Raw genomic sequence first — 24,357 nt, 5'->3', positions numbered from 1 at the left:
TCGGGGGGCTGGCTTCGATGCTCAGCACCACATAAAAATAAAAAGATGTTGTGTCCACCGAAAACTAAAAAATAAATATTAAAAAAAAAATTCTCTCTCTCAAAAAAAAAAAGACATTAGGAATAATCTATTCTGTACATGGAATTCAAGAGTGGTCCAGTATATAAACCTAAAGAATCTTAAGAAAACAATGAAAACAGCAGGTGTCAGAAACTTCTCTAAGGCATTTTGTGTACAGTTTGTCTTTATGTCACCCTCACAAAAACTAATCATGGAGACAAAATTATTGCCTTGTTGACTCCTGGTTTGAGGCTGAAGCAGAAAAAAAGTTAGTAAGTTACCCAAAGTAAATAGTGAGGAAATGTAGAGCCAGGATTTGAACCAGGAATTCTTTCTAATGTTTGTGTTTCAACTACTCCATCACTCTGCCACTCAAAAGGAACAATATCGTAAGTTTTTTAAAAGCCATCTGGGTGCAACTTTCAATGCTAACTGGCCATACCTACAGTTACTAAGAATCTATAAGCAACTGCATATAATATGTTTAGAATATGTGTGTTAATGCCTAAAATGTACCTGCTTCTTTTGCTTGTATAAGTTTATTATGTGTGTTCAATTAGGTGTATAGGAACATAATAATTGAAACAACTTCCTAAAAGGAAGAAGTTTTGTGAGTTTTAGACAGAATCTATATTTCACAAAATTCACCTAAGACCTGATGCCACTTTGAATTAACTAGGGAATTGATTTTTTTTTTTTTTGAGCAAGCCTATAATCACAGCCCAAAAATAAATTTACAAAATAAAGTCTCTCATCAGGAAAATTGTTCAATTACAATTTTAAGTTTCAGTAGAATGCTTTTATTTTTTTCTTATGTCCTATAAAAAGCATAGGTAAACAAGGTTTCTCCCAAAGGTTGGTGATGTGCTATAGCCAGCTCAGATTCTCAGAAGACAAATGTGTTCCTCCTCCACTAACTTATCCCATGTTCAGAGATGTCTCCTTTGAAATCAACCTAGATGGGGATATTTATACCTCTGAGCTGGGCAAATTCTACCAACCAGCGATTTTTGCCCCCTGAAGTACATGCTTCTCCATACTTATTAGCACATCAATTCCTAATTAAACTAAAAACTTATTGTATTTTTCATTACTTTTAATTTTAGGATTTACAACACAATGATGTGTTCACAACAATCCAGTGATATGCAAGAATTTTACTATTCCTGATTTGTTGGTAAGACATAAAAAGGTGAAGTAACTTGATTAAGAACATATGGCCTAGAGATAAAAGTATAGAACTTCAATCCTGCATCTTTTGGTTCCAATAAAAAGCTGTATAAAATAACTTTGTTGAAATTACAACAAGATGATAGTCCAATATCCTGAAAATGTTCATAACAATTAGAACATGTCAGTAAAACACTTTAAATTTAAATATAAAAATAGGCATGAGAAAGGAGATTCTACATGAAGGGGGAAAGTACAACTAATTTGTACAGAGAAAAATATGAATAATGTATCAGAGCTTATTATACTGATAAAATAATAAATTATGTGATGCTGAAGGACACAAAATGTAACATTTATAGAACTACTTGTCTAAAATTCTACTGTTCATAATTTAGTATACTAAATCTGTGAATATCTTTGCTGTCAACATTTTCTTACTTATCATACATAAGTAAAAGTGTAGTATTATATTAAAAAAAAAAAAAGCTTAAGGTGGAGACTAGTCCTTAGGGTAACTTTTTTGATACTACTGGGCCCTCACAATCTCTGGTCCTACATTAGGGAACAGCACAACACCCCATTCAGACCTCAGTCTTTCAAATTAAAACAACAAAAAATGTTTACAGGTTCTAGAGGATCAGAAAACATGTAAATTATAAGTTCTTAACACTGAAGAAATTTCTTAAAAGCTTTAGTTGTTGTATTTTAAATGAATTCAAAGCATTTCTTAAAGGACAAGAAAATCAGTTTTCTCCATATTACATGGGGAAATTCAAACTAGGTAGATCCCAGAACACATTGGGAACAAATCCTCTGATTTTCAGTTTTTCAAATATTTAAACCCAACACCCACTGAGTATCTTGCTATATATGTGCTAGATGCTATAAGACAGGAACGTGGGTAAAAAGACCTGAACACCAGCAAACCAAAATATAAGGCAGCCTCCATGTGCTACACTGGAGAAACCAACGAAGAGCTATGAAATAAAGAGAACTGAGCAATTTATCCCAGCCTCTGCTGAGATTTATTCCAACTTTAGTGCATCTATAAAAGAAGTATAAAACTAATTGGGCCTTAAAGATTTAGGCAAAATTTTTTCCCCTGCAGATCAGTGGAAAGGCCAATCCAAATAGAGAAAAAGCAATGAAATGAATGTATATATATATATATATATATATATATATATATATATATATATATATACTGTTATATATTTTTATGCAGAGATTGGGGAATATAAAAATGCCATTAATGTGCACAAGTAAGGTGGGGCCACAGGAAGGAAGGCTGCACTAAGGTAGAGACTTTGTTCCAGAGACAGTAAATAGTCAACATGGTTTTTGAGTAAGAAGTGATACATTTAAATACATATTTGAGAAAATACAATTAGGAGGTATCTGAGGGCTGCAAGGGAGAAGTTGGGAGTGAAAAGAGGAACTAGGTGAAAGTAGAGAAGCAACTTGGAGGTATGTCTAGGTAATCTGAATTAAACAGCCCATATCCTTTTTCCACTATGACACATGACATATTCAGATCCTGTCAGGTGTCTGGCTGTACCACCAATACTTCATCTCCCACTCAAGAAAGCATAACTGAATGTGAGAATTATGTTCTTATAGAAATAATCCTGAACTTGCTCTAATTTGATAAATTACTACCTCCTGGTTAGTAACATATAGGTTATTATACAACCTAAATAACAGTAAGTCTATAAGCAACTACTACTCTGAAAATGGGCACTCCAGTATAACTAACTGAATAAACAACCTATCATCATAGATTTGCATCCCTTATTCCTTTGCCAAGGATACTTTTCCTTAAGTTTCAACCATGTAGCAGTACTTTCACGCCCCAGCCTAGTCTCAAGCAGTTGATCCGTCTTCACAGCAGTTTTTGTCTTCACTGCTCATAAATTCCTCCCATCACTGCCCTATTCTACTTCAGAGACAAGAAAGAGAATTTCAGTCTCTTCAACTCCCAAGACCACCTCTATTAAGTGTCCCAATCTTACTGGCTTCCTTCATCTTTTCCTTCAGATAAAAAGATGCCGGGTCTCTATTGAGTGCTGTTCACTCTGTGTTTTAGCCAGTTCCCTCACATCTACCGTGGACTTTTTCTGTCAACCTCTGCTAAATGGAATGTCAACATTTTTACTTCTTTTAGTTTGTCTCTTACATTTAATATCCAAATGCCATAATTTCAACTGCCACAACACATTACTGGTTCCAAAATATTTCACTCTAATCTCAATTTCTCCCTCAACTCCTGACTCATTCATTATTTACCAAACTGCTGTACCAGGATGTTCATGGTTATTCTTAAAGTCCCTCCCATCTAACTCAATATGCTAAAAACTAGATTTGCCACCCTTCTCTCCAAATCTGTTCTTTCTATATTTTCTATGTTGGCAAACAGCATCATTACCTACCTAGTCACCAGAGTCATTAATTAGTCATCCTTGAATCTAAACCTTTCCAGGAATAAAAATAATTAAGAACTCAGGCATTTGACCACATAGGTTTAAGTCCTATCTATACCAAATTCCAGCAGTAAGTCTTTAGGCAAGTTACTTAAAATTCTCAAATCACAATTTCCTCCTCAGGGAGAAAATAATACCACACAATGTATGGGGATGATGTCAATATTACATGAATAATAGCAGTCTCTGATATAGTTTGTTGCAAAAATGTTTACTAGTAGTTTATTATAGTCCCAGTCAACCAATTAACATATAATATAGTTTATTTTCTTTTAGATCAGTTCCTTTTCATATCCCATATTCTACTTTTGTTTATACCTTTGTCAACTCTGAAGGATAAATATTATACCATACCATATTTAATCAATATTAAAACATTTTTCACATTTTAATTATCTCTGGTTTGGATTGTTTTATAGTTGATAGTATGTCTTAGCTTCATAGGCAGAAGGCAGTATTTTTCTTAGTAGATTAAGCAATGATGCATCTTAAAATTGATGCTTCTTAGAAACAGTGAACTATAATAAGGATCTCCTCCCTACTCTTCCAGTCTCTGTTCTGATCTACCTAACCCAATGACCCTAAATCCACTATTGTCATAAGGCTACACAGGACAGGGAAAGAATCCATTAAATAGGTATAGCATTCTACAAATGTCAGCTACTTCAATATAATTTCATCTTGCAGTTTAAATATTTTTAAAGTAGTAAACTTTAAAGACAAAAACTTTTTTAAAAAATATAACTAACCTCTAAATATTTATCTATTCATTTATCTATTTAACAGTATTTACAAGGTTCCAGAACTATTTGAGGCATTGGAGTTATAGCTATAAATACAACAGACTCAAATCCCAGTCCTCATGGAGTTTTCATTCTAATAAAGGGAGAATAAGAAAAATAAATATGTAGTATGTAACCTGTATTATGTAATAATAAGTACTATAGAGAAAAAAATAGATTAGGGAACTTGGATAGATTTATCACATTCCTGACAATCATGATATCAAATGATTGCCCTGAACAGTGATAACAAATGCCATAGCACCTTAGAAACAGTCCTCTAAATAAATGCAAGGTCTCAATTAGGAATTTATCTCGGCAACTTTGATTTGGAACAGAAAGGGTAAATCTCAAAAGTCTTTGTTTTACACAGCCCATAAGCTGATCCACTTTAGTTACCATACTAATAAGAACCGTGGTTACAGCATCTATGGCCTTGACAAGTCTTTGCCTTTTATATTTTAGGAGGTAATAAATGTTGAATGAGGGCACGTTTCAGGTCTACCACTTACTGCCACCTCTACTTTTCCTGAAATCCCAAAATAGCTAACTGTTCTTTTAGAAGGGTTTCAATACTCTAAAATAAGTACTCCCAGTTGGCTGCTATAGGTCATTTCAACCTGGCCAAACAGGCATGAATAAACCTCTTTATTGTTGGTTTTATCTTCCCTTCAGTGCTTGGGAATACAGAATGATCTCTAAAAGTTTATGCTTTATTAACTTCATGAGTCACCACAATAAATTCCTTCAGTATTACCAAGATAATTCAGAAAGGTACCTTTAATGTCCTAATATGATTCTCTGCTTCACTCTTTTCCTTCTTAAAGTGCTTCATCAGCTCCTGGATGTTTTGCTCATGTTTCGTTTTCACACTCTGCAGTGATGATGTGAGATCTGCCAGCTCCCTTTGGTGAACGTCTCGTTCTAGCTTTAACTGTGTAATGATGGTAGCTGTTTCATCATCCCTGGATTTTGATTGGGCTGTGAGGTCAGCAAGATCCTTAAGCACTGCTTTTTTGGCTTTCTCTTCCTCAGCCAATTTATTAGCCAGATCTGCTCGAATGGCACTCAAATTCTTGATGGACTCCTGCATCTCAAGAAGTCTATCTTTGTCCTGGGCCTGGCTCTTCTTTAGCTCTGCAATTTCTTCCTCCAGGTGAGCCTTCTCAATTTTTATCTGACTATGACTCTTATTCTGCTTTTTCAATTCACCTTCTAGTCTATGAATGCTGTCCAGGGAATTCTTGACTTCCATCTCAAGCTCAGCTTGATGAGACTTAACATCATTTAGTTTCTTCTCCTTAGAGCGAAGCTCTTCCTCTTGAAGGGCTCGCTTGGTTAAGACCTCATTCAACTCCTTTCTAAGATTCTCTACCTGTTGTAATGCTGCATAAAGCTGACTTTTCAATTCATCTTTTTCTTTTAGAATCTGATGGGTTAAGAATGTAAAACAAAACAAGTTACTATAAAATTCACCATAGACTGTCAGGTAAAAAAGTTTATAAGAATAAGAAAAATTCATTTTAAAAAGTCATTTTTAATGAAAATTATTTTTAGGCTAGAAAAGGGGAGGATATATAATTATCCTGAAACAGTCGCATACTGAAACATGTTATTTCAGATTTTCATTATCAAAATATATTAATCCATGATCACAAATACTTAAGTGTAAGATAAATTGAGCAAAGAAATGGGGAAAGAACAAACTCCTATTATGATTTATTAGAGATGAAAATAATATTTCCTAACATAACAATAAAGTGCTCAAAAATGACACACCTTTGAAAAGAGATATATTTGACACAGAGATAGAATATAGGGAAGTATACAAATAAAATTTAAGAAAGTTTACGATGTAATAAGCCCCAATTAATAAATCAGTGTCAATACTGACAAGAAATACACCAATATACAACTGGGAGTCACAAAAGGATGAAATGAGATTAATGAGATTAATTTATGATTCAAGTATGTAGGGATGATTCTCAAGAGAAAGGTTGCTAACTTAGTTGTTTATTTATCCCCTGCCAGCTTCACCAGTTAGGGATTACATGAAGGAATAGAGGCTAAGAATTAATCATCATGGTCTCTAATTCTCACTACCCAATCAATGCAAATGAAAAAGCAGGTCACCAATGAAGCCAAGAGTGTTGTCTCTACTATACTGGCTCCAAAGACCATCTCTCCAAGTCTGTCCTTGCTTACTGATGCTCACCAAACCTTTTCCTTTTTTTAAGTTTTATTTTTGGCTGACAAATATTGCACGTATTTAAGAAGGGCAATGTGATGTTTTGACATGTGAATCCACTATGTCTTGAACCAGAAAATAAAGTTAATACTCATTATAAAATCAAAAATAGTAAATTAAAATGCAAATATGTGAAAGGCACTTCTATAATACACTTCGATACAAAACAATTAATCATAAAACATAATGAGTCAATCATTCAAAAAAAAAGTAGTTTCCTTAAGTACATATTCAATTTAAACAGGGAGAAAGAAAGAACACAAAACTAACATGAGAAATAAAAAAGTGATTAAGTAGTTAGTTCTGAGCAGAAAAAAACTGAACTTAATACTCAAGTCTAGCTATTAATAGTCTATAGATTTGAAGAAAAAAAAGTCATTTATCCTCCCTCATAGAATCAATAGTTACTTTGTGCTATGATGTAGCACAAAGGCACTCCCCAGATGCCAATGCCCTGCTCCTTGGACTTCCCAGTCTCCAGAACTCTGAGCTAAATAAACTTCTATTGTGTATAAATTACCCAGTCCGTGATACTCTGTTACAACAGCAGAAAATAGACAAAGACAGAAAAATTGAGACCAAAAGGTAAGGCTGCTACTGTAATACACACATGAAAAATTTGGAAGTAGTTTTGAAACTGACTAATGAATAAAGGCTGAAAAATTGGAGAAGCAGGATAGAAAAAGCCTAGATTACTCTGTTTCTATGCCCTAGGGCCTTATGCAAGGCAGAAAGAGAAGTGATGAACTAGGATACTTGGCAAAAGAAATATCTAAGCTGCAAAACATTGAGGCAGGGAAGCCATGAGACAGGAATACCCTTGAGACTCTCAGAAATGATGAGCTACCAGCATGCAAAGCCACAGAGGCAAGGCTGCCAGAAGCTTCAGGGGTCCAAACCTCCCAAAGTGTCTAAGAGGCAGCACACAGAGTGAATAATTATTCTCCAGCTTTAAAACTTACCAAGTTTTTCTCTGTTGAGTTTTGGACTTACTTGGGACCAGTTACCCTTCTTCTCTTACCTATTTCTCCTTTTTGGAACAGGACTTTCTATCCATGCCTATACTACCACTGTATTTCAAATAGACAAATTTGTTTTCATTTCATAGGCTCATAGCTGGAAGAAATTTGTCTAAGGATGAATTGTGTCTTGAATCTTACCCATACCATATCTGATATACATAAGACTCTGTACTTTGGACTTTTTAGTTGACACCAGAACAAATTAAGAGATGAAAGCCTTTTGGATTGGAATTAATCTATTTTACATGTGAGAAGCACATGGGTTTGTGCTATGTGAAGAAATGCTATGATTTTACTATCTCTTCCAAAACGCATAAAAATTTTAATTGTCATCTTAAGAGTTAGTATCTTTAAGAGATGATTAAATCAGGGTTCTGGTGTCATAATTGATTAATATTACTATCACAGGAGTGGGTTAGGTATCTCAATACTAGATTTCTTATAAATGTGGGTTCAGTCAGAATCTCTGTCTCATGTTTGCTTACCCTTCCACCTTGTTAGGACACTGAACAAAGGTCACCACATGCCAGTGCCATGTTCTTAGATTTGCCAGCCTTCACAACCATAAGTCAAATAAACTATACTATTTATCAGTTACCTATTCTGTGACAATCTATTATAGTAGAAAAAAAAAAAAGACAAGGTTCATGTGATTAGTTTAGGGCCATCTAGGTAATGTCCTTATCTTCAACTGAACTGTGCCATATATAATCATGAGAGTAGCATCAATTCACAGATCCCAAGAAATACACTGAGATATCTTTGGGGGCAGGAAGGTCATTCTACTTACCCCACCAAAGAAAATGAAAACTGACTTTAAAAATAACAGGAGAAAGACTCCTTAGGTGCAAGAATTAAAATCAAGAATCAATAAATCGAATGGACTCAAACTAAAAAAGTTTCTTTTCAGCAACAGAAACAATCTGTGAGGTGAATAGAGAGCCTACATCTTGGGAGCAAATCTTTGCCCCTCACACAGATACAGCACTAATCTCTATGGTACATAAAGAATTCAAAAAGTTAAACACCAAAAAAACCACCAAATGATCCAATCAATAAATGGGCCAAGGACCTGAACAGACACTTCTCAGACGATGATATACAATCAATCAACAAATATATGAAAAAATGTCCATCATCGCTAGCAATTAGAGAAATGCAAATCAAAACTACTCTAAGATTTCAACTCACTCCAGTCAAAATGGCAGCTACTATGCATACAAACAATAATAAGTGTTGGCAAGGATGTGGGGGAGAAGGTACACTCATACACTGCTGGTGCAGCTACAAACTGGTGTAGCCAAAATGGAAAGCAGTATGGAGATTTCTTGGAAAATTGGGTCTATACCCAAAGGACTTAAAAACAGCATACTACAGGGACACAGCCACATCAATGTTTATAGCAGCACAATTCACAATAGCTAAACTGTGGAACCAACCTGGATGCCCTTCAGTAGGTGAATGGATGAAAAAATGTGGCATATATACACAATGGAATATTTACTCACCGAGAAAACATTTACTCAGAGAATAAAATCATGGCATTTCAGGTAAATGGATGGAGTTAGAAAAGATAATGCTAAGTGAAGTTATCCAATCCCAAAAAAACAAATGCCCAATGTTTTCTCTGATATAAGGAGGCTGATTCATAGTGGAATAAGGAGAGGGAGCATGGGAGGAATAGATGAACTCTAGATGGGGAAGAGGGGTTGGAGGGGAAGGGAGGGGGTATGGGATTAGAAATGATGGTGGAATGTGATGATCACTATTATCCAAAGTACATTATGAAAACATGAATTTGTGTGAATATACTCCGTATACAACCAGAGATATGAAAAATTGTGCTCTATATGTGCAATAAGAATTATAATGTATTCTGCTGTCATATATTTAAAAATTAAAAAATAAACATACACTAATAAAATAATACTATTATCTTTTAAAAAAAAGAATAACAGGAGAGGAGCCTAAAAGTGAGAGGAGGTGGCTTAAATATAGTGATTAGCATTTGGAATAGAATATAACCCGCTAATCATGAGTAAAGAAACTTCCAGGCAGTTCTACAGATTAAAATTGTTTTTTCATGATGAAGTTCTATCAGGTAAAACATATTTGATTACAAAATATTATGGTCTCCTGAAGTTAGTTTACACAGAAAGTATAATTTTCTCACATAGTAGGAAGCCCTGAAATAGGACGATTCCTAAAAAGTTCTTTGAAACTCAGACTCTGCTAACTCTATACTTCTCTAGGTTTTACCCTCTTCCCAGTGTTCAAGTATCATATCAATTCATGACAAAGATGACAGCCTTAGGCTGGAGAGCTACTACAGGTAAAGTGTGAAAATCCTTTGACTTGATGTTAATTACTAGGCTAAAGGCCACAGCCCAAGATATTGTTCAGATGCTGAGTATGAAAATGTCAACATCTCTACCACCACCTCAGTATCCTGGACACTTCCAGGACCCTTAGTTGAAAAACCCCTTTATCTTGAGGCAGTTCAAAACAATGGACTTGAGTGCCCTTTGGCTGGCCAGGAATGCAAGGAAAAGTCTTTTTTGTTGTTGTTTTTTTGTTTTGGGGGGTTTTTTTGTTTGTTCGTTCGTTTGTTTGTTTGTTTTGTCTTTTCCCTGCTAAATTTCCTATCTCCACTTGGACTAAGGTTAGGTAGATCACTTAGCTTTCCCAACCCTCAAAGGCTCTGAATCAGCAGTTAAAGTCAACTTGAATTATAGAATGCACACTTTAGATTACTCAATCCAAAACAATCTTGCTGTTTTTAGACAGACAAGTTTCAACCTAAATTTGTCTTTTTCTTGCAAGACCTTTCTGAAGGCTGAAAACATGAACATAACATCCTTCAACATCCTAAAGTTTTCCCACCAGTCACTTAATGCCATATTCTGATTCACATCATCAATGTCCCAAAAAGTATGATTCCAATGGCTCACTGAACTGTTCTCAACAGTGTAGCAAGGTTTATCCACTTGCCCTTTAAAACAAAAACAGCTTCCCACCACCCTAAATTTACACTTAGTCAATGCTACAATTCAGGCTCTTTTATTGATGGTTCCTCATTTCTGAAATTCAAATTTTAAAATTTTAATGCTGCTTGAATTTCTTTTGGTGAAAATAAAAGGAGACTCCAATTCAAACTGGCTTAAACAACAATGAGATGTATTACTCCAAAAAGAACTGGAAGCAGTAGGTCAAAGTCCTAGCTCTACCCCCCTGTAGCTCTCTCATTAATACCCTTCTCATCTGAGGCTTCATCCTCAGGATGGCAGCAGGATAGCTTCAGCCATTCCAGACCTAAAGGACACAGTATAGAGAAAGAAGAAACCCCCTCTTCTTGTGTAAACTTTATAGGCTTTTAAGTAAGTGCTTACCATGAATTCCCAAACAGACTTTTGGCCCCATTCCTCAATGATCAGGTCAGAAATGTGTGCCCACTGATTGACTTATATTAATTACTGAATGAAATGTAATGGGAAATGAAGAAGGTAATGATCCAGTGCCAGAGATGGCACCCAAGGCTTTCACATACACTATTCTAGGTAAGCATTCTACCACTGAGCTACATCCCCAGCCAAGTGCTATTTCAAGACAAATTTTGTTGGTACTCAGATTGAAGATAAGTAAAATGTATGAGGTAGAAGAAAGAAATTGAAGATGCTAGTGAAAAAAAAGCAGCTTCTAATTAAGCCAAATTTGACAGAAGAACTGAATGCAGGAACTGGCTGGTCAACTAGAAGAATGTGGAAAGACCAAAACCAGGTATTAATGATTAAAAAAGAAAAGAGAAATAAAAGAACTGAAAGGTCAGAGACTGAGATTTTGAAATTGAAGGTTTGAACATAGAACAATTACAGATGAATACAAGTCTAAAGTGCAGAAATTGGTTGCAAAAGTAGAGTGAATTGAAGGTCACTGTAAAATGGGAAATTCAGTAGTAAAGAATAAGGATACAGAGTTCAATGAACTGCTGAGTTGAACTTTGAATCACTAAGGATGACAGCAAGAATTACATGTACTGAAACAAGCTGAGAGGAAGCCAGGTGTTAAACTTCTTGAAAATTTTGGAGATGTAATGGGGAAGAAAAATACCAGTAAGGAATGTGGGAAAAGGATGTTCTAATCAGATTGTTATGGTTTCGATGTGAGGAGTCCTCAAAAAAGCTCATGTGTGAGACAATCCAAGATGGGTTAGAGAAAGGACTAGGTTATAAGAACCTTAACCCAAGCAGGGAAGTAATCACTTGAAGGGATTAATTGAGTAGTGACTAAAGGTAAGGAGGGGGAGGGGTGGCTGGAGGAGGTGGGGATTTGGAGGCATAGCTTTGGGGTATATATTTGTATCTGGCAAGTGGAGATCTCTGCTTTCCGATCATCAGGTAAGCTGCTATTCCCTCTGTTGCACTCTTCTGCCAAGAAGTTCAGCCTCACCTCAAGCCCCAAGGAAGGAAGCCTGTTGTCAATGGACTGAGACCTCTGAAACTGTGAGCCTCCAAATAAACTTTTCCACCTTTACAATTGTGCTGGTGGGGACTTATAGTCATAGTGGCAAAAAAAAAAAAAAAAAAAAAAAAAGCTTATTAAAACAGACAAATCCAACTTCCAAAGAGGGGCAAAAAGAAAGATTACAGACAGAAGGCCTGAAAATGGTTGTGTAAAGCCAGAAGAATGATACTATCTAAATCCATAGCAATTACTAGATGAAGGGCCAACTCCTGGAAGGCCAGACCACAAAATACAGAAAGATGTCTTAACTTTACTAAAAGGTAAATAGGAAGTTTTTTTATTATTTTTTTCTGCACATGAAAAAATACAGAAAATCAGCATTCTGGCCTTTCTTGAATTGCATATGACAGGATGGCATACAAACTAAAAAAGAACTATACTTCAGCATTGATTCCTATTAAACTATTTTTAAAATTCAGATTTTTACATGACAGCCTATATAAGATATAACTTTTTTCTCAGCAGGAGAGAAATACAAAAAAATGCTAATTTAAGATTCCTAAAGTCTAATACTATCAAGCAAAATACCTAGTCAAACCAATTAATTTTGCAGATGTAGCAGAAAAAAAGAAAAAAAAAACATAAAGGGAGAAAACCTAGGAAATCATTCATACCTGTGTTCAAAAAAAAGAATATAAAAGAACTTAGAGATATTCAGAAAAGCACACACTAGGGTTAGAGTTAAAGTGTAAATTTTTTCATTATCATTTTCAATGCATATATAAAAACCAATTATTTCAAACAGCACTTTTTTTAAAAAAGGAGAAAAATATCAAAATTGAAAACAATTAGATTATTTATATCTACACAATTTTGGGTCTCCCAATATATGCTCATCTGCATCTTCCTATGTACACTGTGATTCCATGATGTAAAAATATCCCTACCACTATCCTTAAAAAAAAGAATACAACTTGATCTTTCTGGTTTATTATAAAATGACATGCTATTCATTTGATATTACATATCTTCCAATAATCAAGTAGATTTGTAATATCTTAACAAGTTTCCAGAAATGTATAAAGCAAGGAGAGTAAAAAAACTCAGAAGAATTTGAAGAAAATAAAAGAATTTGGCTTTTTAATATTATTTTTAAGTGAGAAAGCTTAAAGTAGAAAATAAATTATGCTACAAAATGAGAAATGGATATAGGCACAGAATCATTTTGCAAATATAAAGATTGTACCATTTGACCATATAAAGTGGGTCAACAAGGCTACTTGTAACTAATTTATTCTTTAAATCACAGATGTTATGTTATAAACTAGTATCATTTTTATTTTAATATACACTTCTAAATACACCATGGAGTCATCTTTTGAAAGTAATTGGCCAAAAAAATAGTGGATAGTGGATCCTATTACTTACATCTATGGTAATGTTGTGAGTTTATTAAGAATTAAATATTTCTAGCTGGGTATGTTAGCACACACTTGTTGATCCAAGCTATTCAAGTTGCTGAGGCAGGAGAATAGCATTCAAGGCCAACCTGGATAACTTAGTGAGACCCTGTCTCAAAAGTAGAAATAAAAAGAATCAGAGTGTAGCTCGGTGGTAGAACTTGCCTCCACACATGAAGTCCTGGGTTCAACTCCCAGGACCGTTAAAAAATATTAAATATTCCAGAGAAGTAATAGTCAATTAGATATTTTTTTAAAAATACTTTTTTCCAAAATTATTTAACACATATTACTACATCATAGATTTACTGGACACTTGAATCCACAGTGAAGCATTTCTTACCCTTTCTTCTTTAATTAACCATTGCTCTAACTGCAACATGCTGCATTAATTTTTAAGGCTTTTAAAGGACAAATTACAATGCCTGCTGTGATAATTGTGATACTATCCTAACTATGGCAATCACTTTAAAACTACTTCTTTGCTTATTATTAGCAATGCTAAGTAAGAAAACTAATTATATCAGGATTGTTTAACATTTTTAATATTCTAAAAACTCAATCTAGAAAACTCTCAGCACCTTCCCATGAATTGGGACACTGTCTGATGACATGGGTCCTTCTCAATTTCCTCTAATTAAGTAAAATCCCCAGATGATTCTCAATCAAATCTCCTCAATCACTCATCTCTCTAGCTACTTCCCTTATAATGGAACTTACTGAACCAGTTGCAAGACCAGTATAACAACTGAAAAATCAAAGTTGAGCAATTTCCTGGGATCAAACTAGTTTGGATTCAAGTCTGAGCTTAAGATCTGCTTTATCTCAGGGCAACCAGTCACTCGGTTTGTGTCAGATGGGTTAAAATGAAAAGCTCTCCACAGTGAATGCAGAGTGATGGCTCCCTCCATCTTCTATATGATCTGAAGTAAGCATCTATCAATCTTAAGTGCTGTTAATTGATTTTATAAATAAAATTGTCCAATTGTTTTTCTTATTAAAAAAAGTCAACTTATCCAAATAATTATTTTTCTGGAATATTCTGAGTTCTTGACAAGTGACAAATGACAAATGATAAACCAAGACTAAACATGTACAAAAATCAATCATGACTTTCCTGCTTATTATCTTATAAGCATCTGAATTTAATTCAACCCAAGATTTAGTTGAGAATCAACATAGTAATATCAAATCCATTCAAAGCAATTGATTATACAAGAGAAAAGATGATGTGAAATGCAGGCACAGATAAGTAAAATGCTTTTTTGTTACTAAGAAAAGGATATAAACACAGAATGTTGAAGAGACTTGTGATGTGGTAACACTACTCAGTGAGACTGTCAATGTCACTGATTTAACTAAGCCTATAATTGCCGCTGCCAAGAAGTAGCCCCATAGTAACTACTGCATATTTAAAATGCCTCTTTCTAGTCAAATCTCAAGCTGAAATATTCAAATAAATGAGATTTTTAAAACACATGGACTGAGGGAAAAGTCATATGAAAAATTAAGGAATATTTGAAGATTTTCTTCCATTTGAATATTAGAATACTAAAGAATAATTCATATTAGGGAAATTAAAGCTAAACAGAGGTAGAGGGTGGATCTACTTTAATGGCTAACTCTGTAAATCCCTGAATGTTTAACTATTAAAGAGGATTTTAAGAAAATAAACTGAAGAACTTTTGGCTTTGAAACACACAAAACATAAAAACTCTTCTCTCAAGGACATATTGATAACAGTGTATGCACAACACAGCACTCAAGTGTCAGCTCAAAAGATAGATGAACAACTGGTTAGTTACAGCAGAAATCATTCCTGAAGAATTGGCTTTTATACCTGATTATTCCTGTCTGTCAGCTGATCAAGAGTTTCAGATTGTTTTTCCAATGCCCGCTCTAATTTCTTATGCTTAAGCTTCCATTGCCTAATGGTTTCTTGAGCTTTCAATTTGAGGTATTCCTTCCTCTTCTCTGCCTCCTCTCTCAGGGCCTCTGATTGCTGCAAGTCACTGAGGTACTGCTCCGCCTGCTTGGTGGCTTCCTCTGCATGTTGAGTCAGCTCTGAGATCTGGAAGTTGGCCTGTTTACGGTCAGCCTCACATACTTCAAAGTGGTTCTGGATTTCCTTGAGTTGATCCAACATCTGTAGTTGTTGTTTTTCCCTGTTCTCCAACTCATGTGTTAAATTCTAGGAATAAAGCATATGAAATATTAAAAGTAAATTCTTGTCAAAACTCGATGTGTAACACAAAATGCAATGACAATCTCTAATGTCACTGAAATGGAAATCATTAGTATTGAATTTTGTTAGCAATCAATTTAGAAAATATGAATCCTTTTCTCTGTATTTTATGATCCATTAACTGGAAATAATTTTTATCAAAATATTATCTCTTTTGTAGACTATTTTCCAAAAAGGTAAAATATATATATTTTTCAATTGTCACTAAAATAGAAGCCACTGTTGAGAAAAACAATATGTGTTATTTCAGTAAAAACCTAGTATATTGTTCAAATGAAGAAAATGTCAGTGATTTAAAATGCTGTCAGATTATTAGAAGGTTATTAGAAGCAATCATGTAACATTTCACTTTCTGGCAGCACATAAAATTTTACTATAATAAAGTAAAACTCAGTAACGATAAAATGAGCATTGATGACAGAAGTATCTATAATAGATGCCACTAGAGTTAAAAATTCATTTGAAAGATTCCCAATAAAGTGTTTATAGATAGATTATTTCTAGTTAAACTGACATAAGTTGAAATACTTACCCCAGGCTAACATGAAGTACAGTATAGATTTTTAAACAATTTAAATTTATTTGAGATATTTCTCTAATCAAGAAACAAATCTTAAAATCTAGCCTTCTTAAAACAAGGGTGGTCATTAATATATTTAGAAATTCTATTAAATCATCATAAGTAAAACATTTTAATGTGAGAATAAGTAAATAAGTAAATGTTTATTTTAAGTTCAAAAAATGAGAGGCTATTGCTTTTATAGAAGTAAAAGAATGTTATGATCATTAACATTAAACCACTGTTCTAAAGCATTATAAGAAAATGACAAATTCAAAGTCAAATATTTACAATGTGTCACAGGAGCTATCCTTCCTGATCCTGAGTTTCCAAATACCTAGAACAACAAAACTAACCTAAAAAGGTCATGTATTCAAATAAAAATGGAATCCAAAGGCTAACACGAAGCTGTAGTATAATAAGTATCACCTACACTGTACTAAGGCACTAAAAATGAACAAACTAGGAAATTTACAAAATTATTCTGGCTCAACTGCAGAATATTACCCATGATCAGTGGCTCAAATAAAGTTAAATATAAATTCCCTATCATTAAAGTCATGGTTTGACATTATGGCAAAATGTTAGACAGAATAATGCCTCGAAAACAAAGCTCATTTCTGATCAACTAGTTTGCATTTGCTCAGTTAGCTAAACACAGACTGGAAGAGATGAGTCACTCCTTTGTCCACCCAAACAAAACAGTAAACTGAGAAGCATGCACTTGTTTGTGTGGAAAATTCTAAAATGAGATCAGAAAATCCTAGTAATAGTGGTTTACCTTTTGCCCTTTTTCTAAAAGTTTTACCAATATTCTTGAAATCAACTTAATTAACAAATGGCAATCAAGTGATTCCATATCAAAAGATAGGTGGAACTATTATTTTTTTTTTAAACAAGTACTTGGAAGGAGGATCATTATACCCAATATCAGACTAATTGGCTAAGATGATGCTGTGGGTTGAATAAACAGTAAATTTCATCTTCATTGTACTAAGAATCTGACAAATAAACAGACTTGAAACGTTTCATTTACAAAGTTCTTTTGGTCCAACAGCAGAATCTTTAGGTTTCAATCCATTAGCCCTGATCACTGGCTCAGACACATGATTTATAGAAAAATGGATTAGAAGTGGTTTTAATATCAAAGAAGCTAACAATAAACTGGGGAGGTACTTAACACCAACAGCTAAATTACAACAGTAAATAGTACTAGTTACTAAAATATGATAGAGAGTTACCTGAAGAGGTCTGTATTCCATAGGGTGATGGGAAAGGGTCTCTCTTAGAAAGTGATGTACAAGCTGGGATCTAAATGACAAATAGGGACTAGCAATAATAATACAAGTACTACTGAAATTTTCTGAGCACCTGAGTTGTTTGAGAAATTGAACAAATACTTTATCTAAATTATCTCATTCAATCTCAGCACAAAACTAAAGTAAGGCGCACCACTATCATCCCCATTTTAGTAAGCAACAGATGCTTGGTGCAGTTAAGAACTTGCCCAGGATCATATAACTAAAACAAGGGCAGGCAGCTTAGGACCTCGACAGTTAGACTCCTGAGTCCATGTTTTCAACTTCCAGCTTCTCGGATGACTCTAACTCTATGCCTCTTCAGCTACCCATTCCCATGGTCCTGTGGATTATGTTTTATCAGAACTGCTGCCTGTAAGACAAAAGGTCTTTCCCTCAGCCTCCAATCTAACTTTATCTATGGATCTAACCAGTTTTTTCACTCTCTCCCAGTCACTACCCCAGGAGATGGCCACACCCTAGAAAATTCCTTTAAACTTTGGGTTCTCTAATTCAGACTCCCTATTCTTTCACTTTTTAGCCACTCTCTAGCTCAAATCTCAAACTCCTTTGCTAAACTGTTCTTTCATCACATTTGAACAAAAAAACCACTAACTCTGAGTGAATTGAAAAGACTTCATAATTCCTACCTCAGGTTACTTTTAAGGAAAATCATACCAAACATTCAGCTCATGTGACCCCACACCAAGAGCCACTTCATCAGAGCCCATGATTAATACATATTTTAATGTGAGAATGAACATTGATGAGCATGTGAAATTCCTCCATGACCTTATATCCATTTCACACAACTGTCATTCCAAAATGTCTCACCTCATTTTCCCACCATTCTTTCCCTCACTTTCAGTATGAACCGTAACTCCTCCTTTTGAGGTAAAATTGAGGGCAGTTAATGCAGGAGACACCAAAAATGCTCTAACTGTACCATTCTGAGACTTATCAACAGCCCTCTGTCCTCCTCTCCAGCATCTGAGGGAAAGAGCTCTTCCTCCTTAGGCAAATTAACCTGTCTTTGCTCTTTCCTTCCACATCCATCAAAAACTTCACTAATTCAATCACATTTTCTTTCCCATGTCCTGAATCTCTCTTCTTTTTTTTTTTTTTAATCTTTATTTTTATTTATTTATTTTCATGTGGTGCTGAGGATCGAACCCAGGGTCTCATGCATGAGAGGCAAGTGCTCTACCACTGAGCCACAACCCCAGCCCACTTCTTCTACTGCATTATTCTACTCTACACTGTCCATCTTAAAAAACAACGGTAATGTTATGTTCATCTAGAAAAATAACAGAAATTTTAAAATTAAAATAATTTAATTCAATTTTACATTATCTTCTAACTAGCCCCCTGTACTCTTCATCATTTTAAGCCAAGATCCTGGAAAGAGTAGTCCACATTTGATGCCCATAAAATCATATTTCCAAATCATTGCGTATTCTGCATCTGTTTTCCACCTACCATACAATTAAAACAGCTCTCATTAAGATTCCTAAAGATCATGTACAGATAAAGACAATGGACTCTAAAATTCTTTCCTTGCCTAGTTTCCTTAAAGCATGTGACACTTAATTTCAGCTTGATCACTCTTGAGTTCTCTCTTCCATCTTGACTTATATCATCACTTCTCAGAAGTTCTCCATTTTCTTCTCATTCTTTCATTATCTCCTTTTCTAGTTTTTTTTAGGTTTTTAGGTTTTTTTCTAGGTTTCTAGTTTTTTTCTACCATTTAGCTTTCAAATAAGATTAACTCTGCCTGTTCCAGGATTAACCATCATTCCTTCTACATAATATCATTCGTATATTAATATCCTTAATTCCGAAGTCAGAACGCTTAACTCCAGACTTTTAAGTATCTAATTGTTTAATGACTTTCTACTTATAGAAGTCCCACAAGCATCTTAAATTTGGCATGTTGAAAGTGAACTTCTCTGATGTCAAACTCCAAACAAAAGGACAGTCCTACCAAAATGTTGGGAAAGTTTCTGTCTCATGAGGGAAAGGTAGAAATGGGGTGGAATTATGTATTTAAATAGTGAGAATAACCACACCCACAGAAAGAAATGAATAAGAGAAGATGTCTAAAAATGATAAACAGATAAGATTACAGTTAGATTGTCTCAAATTTATAATGGACTCAGTTACAAAATTCTTTGGATTCCTTTAGCAATTCCTTTGAACCTTAAGGCAAAATAAATTCAATATTATTTATTTTTCTCTCTTTAAAGAGCAACACTAATAGACTCAGGATTAATACATACAAGCCCAAATCTTAAACATAAAAACACTTTTATTCTTCTACTTAAAAACTGCAGACTTTTTAGGCTGTTATGGCTCAGTGGTAGAGTGCTTGCCTAGCATGCAGTACCACATAAAAAACCTAAATAAACATATAAAGGTTAAAAAAAAAAGGCAGACTTTTTCACATCAGCATCAATATACAATGATTCACCTGTAAGTAAGTGTAAATGTATAGAAGAAGGTATAGATCATATTGTAAACAAATATGGTTATCCCCACTTAATGGAACGCAAGTTTGAATTTCAACAGGAAAAAAAATCTTGTCAGTCTGTATTATGCTCCAGGTAAAATCTATCATAGAATTCCTCCTTTATTCTTTTGCTAAAAATTCTACTCAGCCATTGTTTTGGCATTTTCTTTAATCCCTCCTCATCAAATAACCAACAAGAAAAGTCTAATTGTAATAAACATTTTTTCTCCATCAAAGAATTACATTAATATTTACTACCAAGTCTAATATTTACTTCTCACTATATAAGCACTGTCAAAGCAAGAAAATGAAAAAAAATCAAAAAACAGAGACAAGAATTCCTTCCCATACACTGTCAAAAGATTTATAAAATCTCCCAATAAATCTAAAATATTTCTCTTTCTTCAAATGGGGAAAAACATTGATGTGTAGTTGTGTTGAGAATCTCAGGTTTGATGATAAAACGATTCATGGGTCTTAACATGTTATTGGACTTGGGCTAAAATTTATTAATGTGAAAAGAAAACAAAGCAAAAAAGCAGAGGGAAAGGGAACATGGGGTGAAGTCCAGTAAAACCCAGGGGCAAATTTCCAAGAGTCCTCTCCGAATGGAGTTACACAGGACCTGCTCAATTCCTTTAGCAATGAGTTCTGACAACATGTTGTATATCAGGGCAGATCACTGGCAGGCAGCTCAATACCCAAGGTTTAATTAGGGGCTTGTCAATTAGGCACCCTCTGCCTAAAACATGCCAAAATTTCAGGTTCCCAGATGGAAAGCAGGTAAGCAACATAACTACATTATTTGTACAGTTTAAGCACTGTGAGCTACCTTTATTATCATTTAGGGAAAGTTCATATCACTGTACAGAAATGTTTATCATTCAAGTTCTCAAATGCCAGAAAAGTCTTATCTTGCATTCAGGCCTATCTAAGGAGAGTAGTCTTGCACTACTCCATAATTCTTTCCTACCCAGTACTAAAGTGATGAAATAGAATGAAAATTAAAAGGCCTAAAAAAGCTCTTAATTAAAAACAATAGCAAATAATACCTGAGAAACAATGTATTTAGAACTTTCTCCCTTTAAAATTGCTTGGTTTTGATTGCCATTGGCTCCTTTTCTAACTTCTAAAAATAGTAATATTCACAATCTAAGAAAACTACACAGCAGAATCATATAAATACAGCATTAAAATGAACATAGAAAAATGAACTGATATTCCCTTAAAAAATGGTGTAGAAAGGGTCCACCATAAAATCTAATTTTAACTGATCATACAGCTAAGATAATAATTATACATACATTGATTACAGTAGGATATCTACGAACTTGAAATTACAGAATTGGAAAAATTGGATAGTCAACTTACACAAAGACTGACCATTTTAAAACATGGAACCAAAGTTGAAAATCTTGCCCAAATAAACCAGAGTTAACTAAGTAATATATAAATACTCATTTGTATCTACAGTACATAACTTTGTGTGGAAATCTATAAGGGTAAATGAGAAGAGACTTCAGTGACTCAAAAGTAATCCTTCTAGAAGGTAGAGGCAAATCATGGAAAAGCACAAGTCACACAGACTTGAGTTCAAATACCAGCATGGCCATCCTCTGACCTTACAAGAATTGATTACCATCCAAGAGCCAAAACAATTTCATTTATAAAATTGACTCAATATCAGAGAAATGGTAATCTACATGAGATCATTTAGATAAAGCATCCAAAAAAGTACTTGGTACATTTTATGAAGATAGTGTATATTTGACTACAGGAAATGTTAGAAAAAGAGAGATAATCAATGTTCACATTTTAGAGATAAGGAAATTGAGGAACAGAGTGATCAATCCAAGATTAAATAGGAAATTTTTGGAAGAAAAAAGATTAGCCACAGAGCCCTAACAGACAAACTTATATAAATTTCACTTTACTGTATATTTAAATATGAGCCAAACTGTTTAATAACTATATAACTGGTCATTTTCTTTCCAGTGAAAGGAGGAAATCCTGAATAGGAAATTACAGAATCTTTAATGCACTGATGTTTCTGGGACTTTTTTGAAACTAAGAAAGAAAAATCACAGGATAAGGTTGACATAGATTTAAATAAAACCAAGCATAGACTATTTATTACTTTCTGTGTTCAAGATGATAAGGAAACCAGAGTTTGAGATTAAACTAGATTCTTTTCTTCTGCTGGCAGGTGGAGTGTGTGAAAGTTGCAGGCCACTGCAGGAGAGAAAGCCCATTTTAATGTTAGTAGATCTGCCACTGTCACCTCCAAGGGTTGCAGCCTGCAGCTGGCATGCTATATTTCGCTCCACTAAGATTGAGGGGCAAGTTACATCCCTCAATAGAGGACTACTCCCTCAATATAACACCAGACCCCAGCAGTTTCACCGCCAATTTCTTCTTTCCAGACCAAAGAATGAAATTCACAAGAAATGGAAGGAAAGAGTGAAAAAAGTCAAATTTATTCAACTGAGAACAGAGACAGAATTCTCAGAGGGCAAGAAGGGACCCAATAGTAGAAGATTGCCATCTTGGTGGGCTAGTTTAGGAGTTTATACCAATAGTCAACACTATTGGTTCAAATTTATGTAAACTAGTTTTTAGAAAAGTATCAACCCTATTGGTGCAAATTTATGCTAACTGGGTCTTAAAAAGTATTAATGATATTGATTAGTCCTGCAATCTACATTTGGGTCTGCTTTTCTTCCATTTTCAGGCCACGGGAGACTGACAGGTCAGTGCACCTTGGGTCTCCACCTTTCAGGCCCCCACCCACATGGCAGGTTCTGGGCATCCCTGTGCTCAGTGGAGGTGCTCCAGCCCATCCAGGCTACTCCTCTGCCACTCCTGGACAAGGGCTTTGTTTCAATAGGTTAGGCACTGAGAAAAGAACTGCATGAGAAACAATGATTGCTCAGGAGGGAAGGGACATCAATATTTATTAGCTAGTACAAGCAGGAGTTAAGCTAGTAAATTCAGAAGAAACTATTTAGTAAGACCTCACAAAGGAAAAAAGATCAAATAAGGGGAGAAGAGGTAAAGTAAAATGTAAAGAAGAGAAAAAATGTGGTCACTGATGGAAAGAAAATGAGCATTCAAGAACAAAAAAAATCATGGGCAAGAGTCACAGAGTGGGCTACTAGTGACTGTTTATGAGGAGTAAGAGTTCAATAGGGCTAAAAAGAGATTGGAAATTAAGGTCAAAAATTGAGTTGAGGAGATGCTGAAATCCACTTTAAGCTTTCAAAGGTTTTTCAACATGATCAGATATGTGTACCTGAGTATGATTAATCACCAAAGGCATTATGCTAACACTAGGATATTAAAATATTATGGCAACATTAAAAATAATTGAAGATCATCATTTTAAAGCAGCTATAGACTTTTAGAGTCAATTCATTTCTTGTCTGAATTCAATATCAGCAATCAAATTCAACGGAGCTGGCTTATATAAAAATAAACATTGGCATTTGAGACTTAAGAGGAAAAAACCCACACACACTTGTCAGTTTTTCTGAGGAAAATACAGTATGCTTCCATTCAATCCAATAAACATTTACTTCATTCAGCAATATCCAAGCTGCTCAGATATAAAGAGGAATACGATGGGATAGTTCTACATTTCGTTGCTCTAGAGAACCACACAGCAGAATAGGGAAGACAGATATATAACAGTTATTTTTAATAAATATGATTCATATGAGCAATTCTTTCTTCTCCATTTCAATTCTTGCCTTTCTTTCCAATTTATACTGCTGAGCCTACACAGACATTGTTCTCTTCAAGGCCTTCACCTGATTAACCTGGTGTTTTATAACAATGAAGCTTTCTTCAACAGAAGAGTCCTGAGCTAACAGTAGGTGGTGGCTAAGGGAACAAAAGAAGATATTTAACAGTTGCTAATGAAAGTATTTAAGATAAAGAGAGGGGGGTGGGAAATAGGGAGAAAAATTAGTTGTTATCCCAGTCACTCCCAGAAGTGGAAGTTTCCCAGCATCACTAGGCCAAGGTTTTTCTTGGTATTGGGGGAAATGGTATTGGTGGA

General features: G+C 34.6%; 1 protein-coding gene across 1 annotated transcript in view; it reads right to left on the bottom strand.

Moving 5' to 3' along the window:
* The window catches only part of Cep128 (centrosomal protein 128), a 373,328-nt gene that overhangs the window by 254,476 nt on the left and 94,495 nt on the right, over positions 1–24,357 (bottom strand). The window contains exons 13-14 of the mRNA XM_077799967.1: positions 15,527–15,877; positions 5,274–5,924 (exon numbers count right to left, since the gene is read on the bottom strand). Of these exons, the coding sequence (XP_077656093.1) occupies positions 5,274–5,924; positions 15,527–15,877 (1,002 nt within the window). The remainder of the gene's footprint in view (positions 1–5,273; positions 5,925–15,526; positions 15,878–24,357) is intronic.

This window comes from Urocitellus parryii, chromosome 6, assembly GCF_045843805.1.
Source record: "Urocitellus parryii isolate mUroPar1 chromosome 6, mUroPar1.hap1, whole genome shotgun sequence".
Taxonomy (NCBI): domain Eukaryota; kingdom Metazoa; phylum Chordata; class Mammalia; order Rodentia; family Sciuridae; genus Urocitellus; species Urocitellus parryii.
This window is presented reverse-complemented; position numbering and strand designations above follow the sequence as displayed.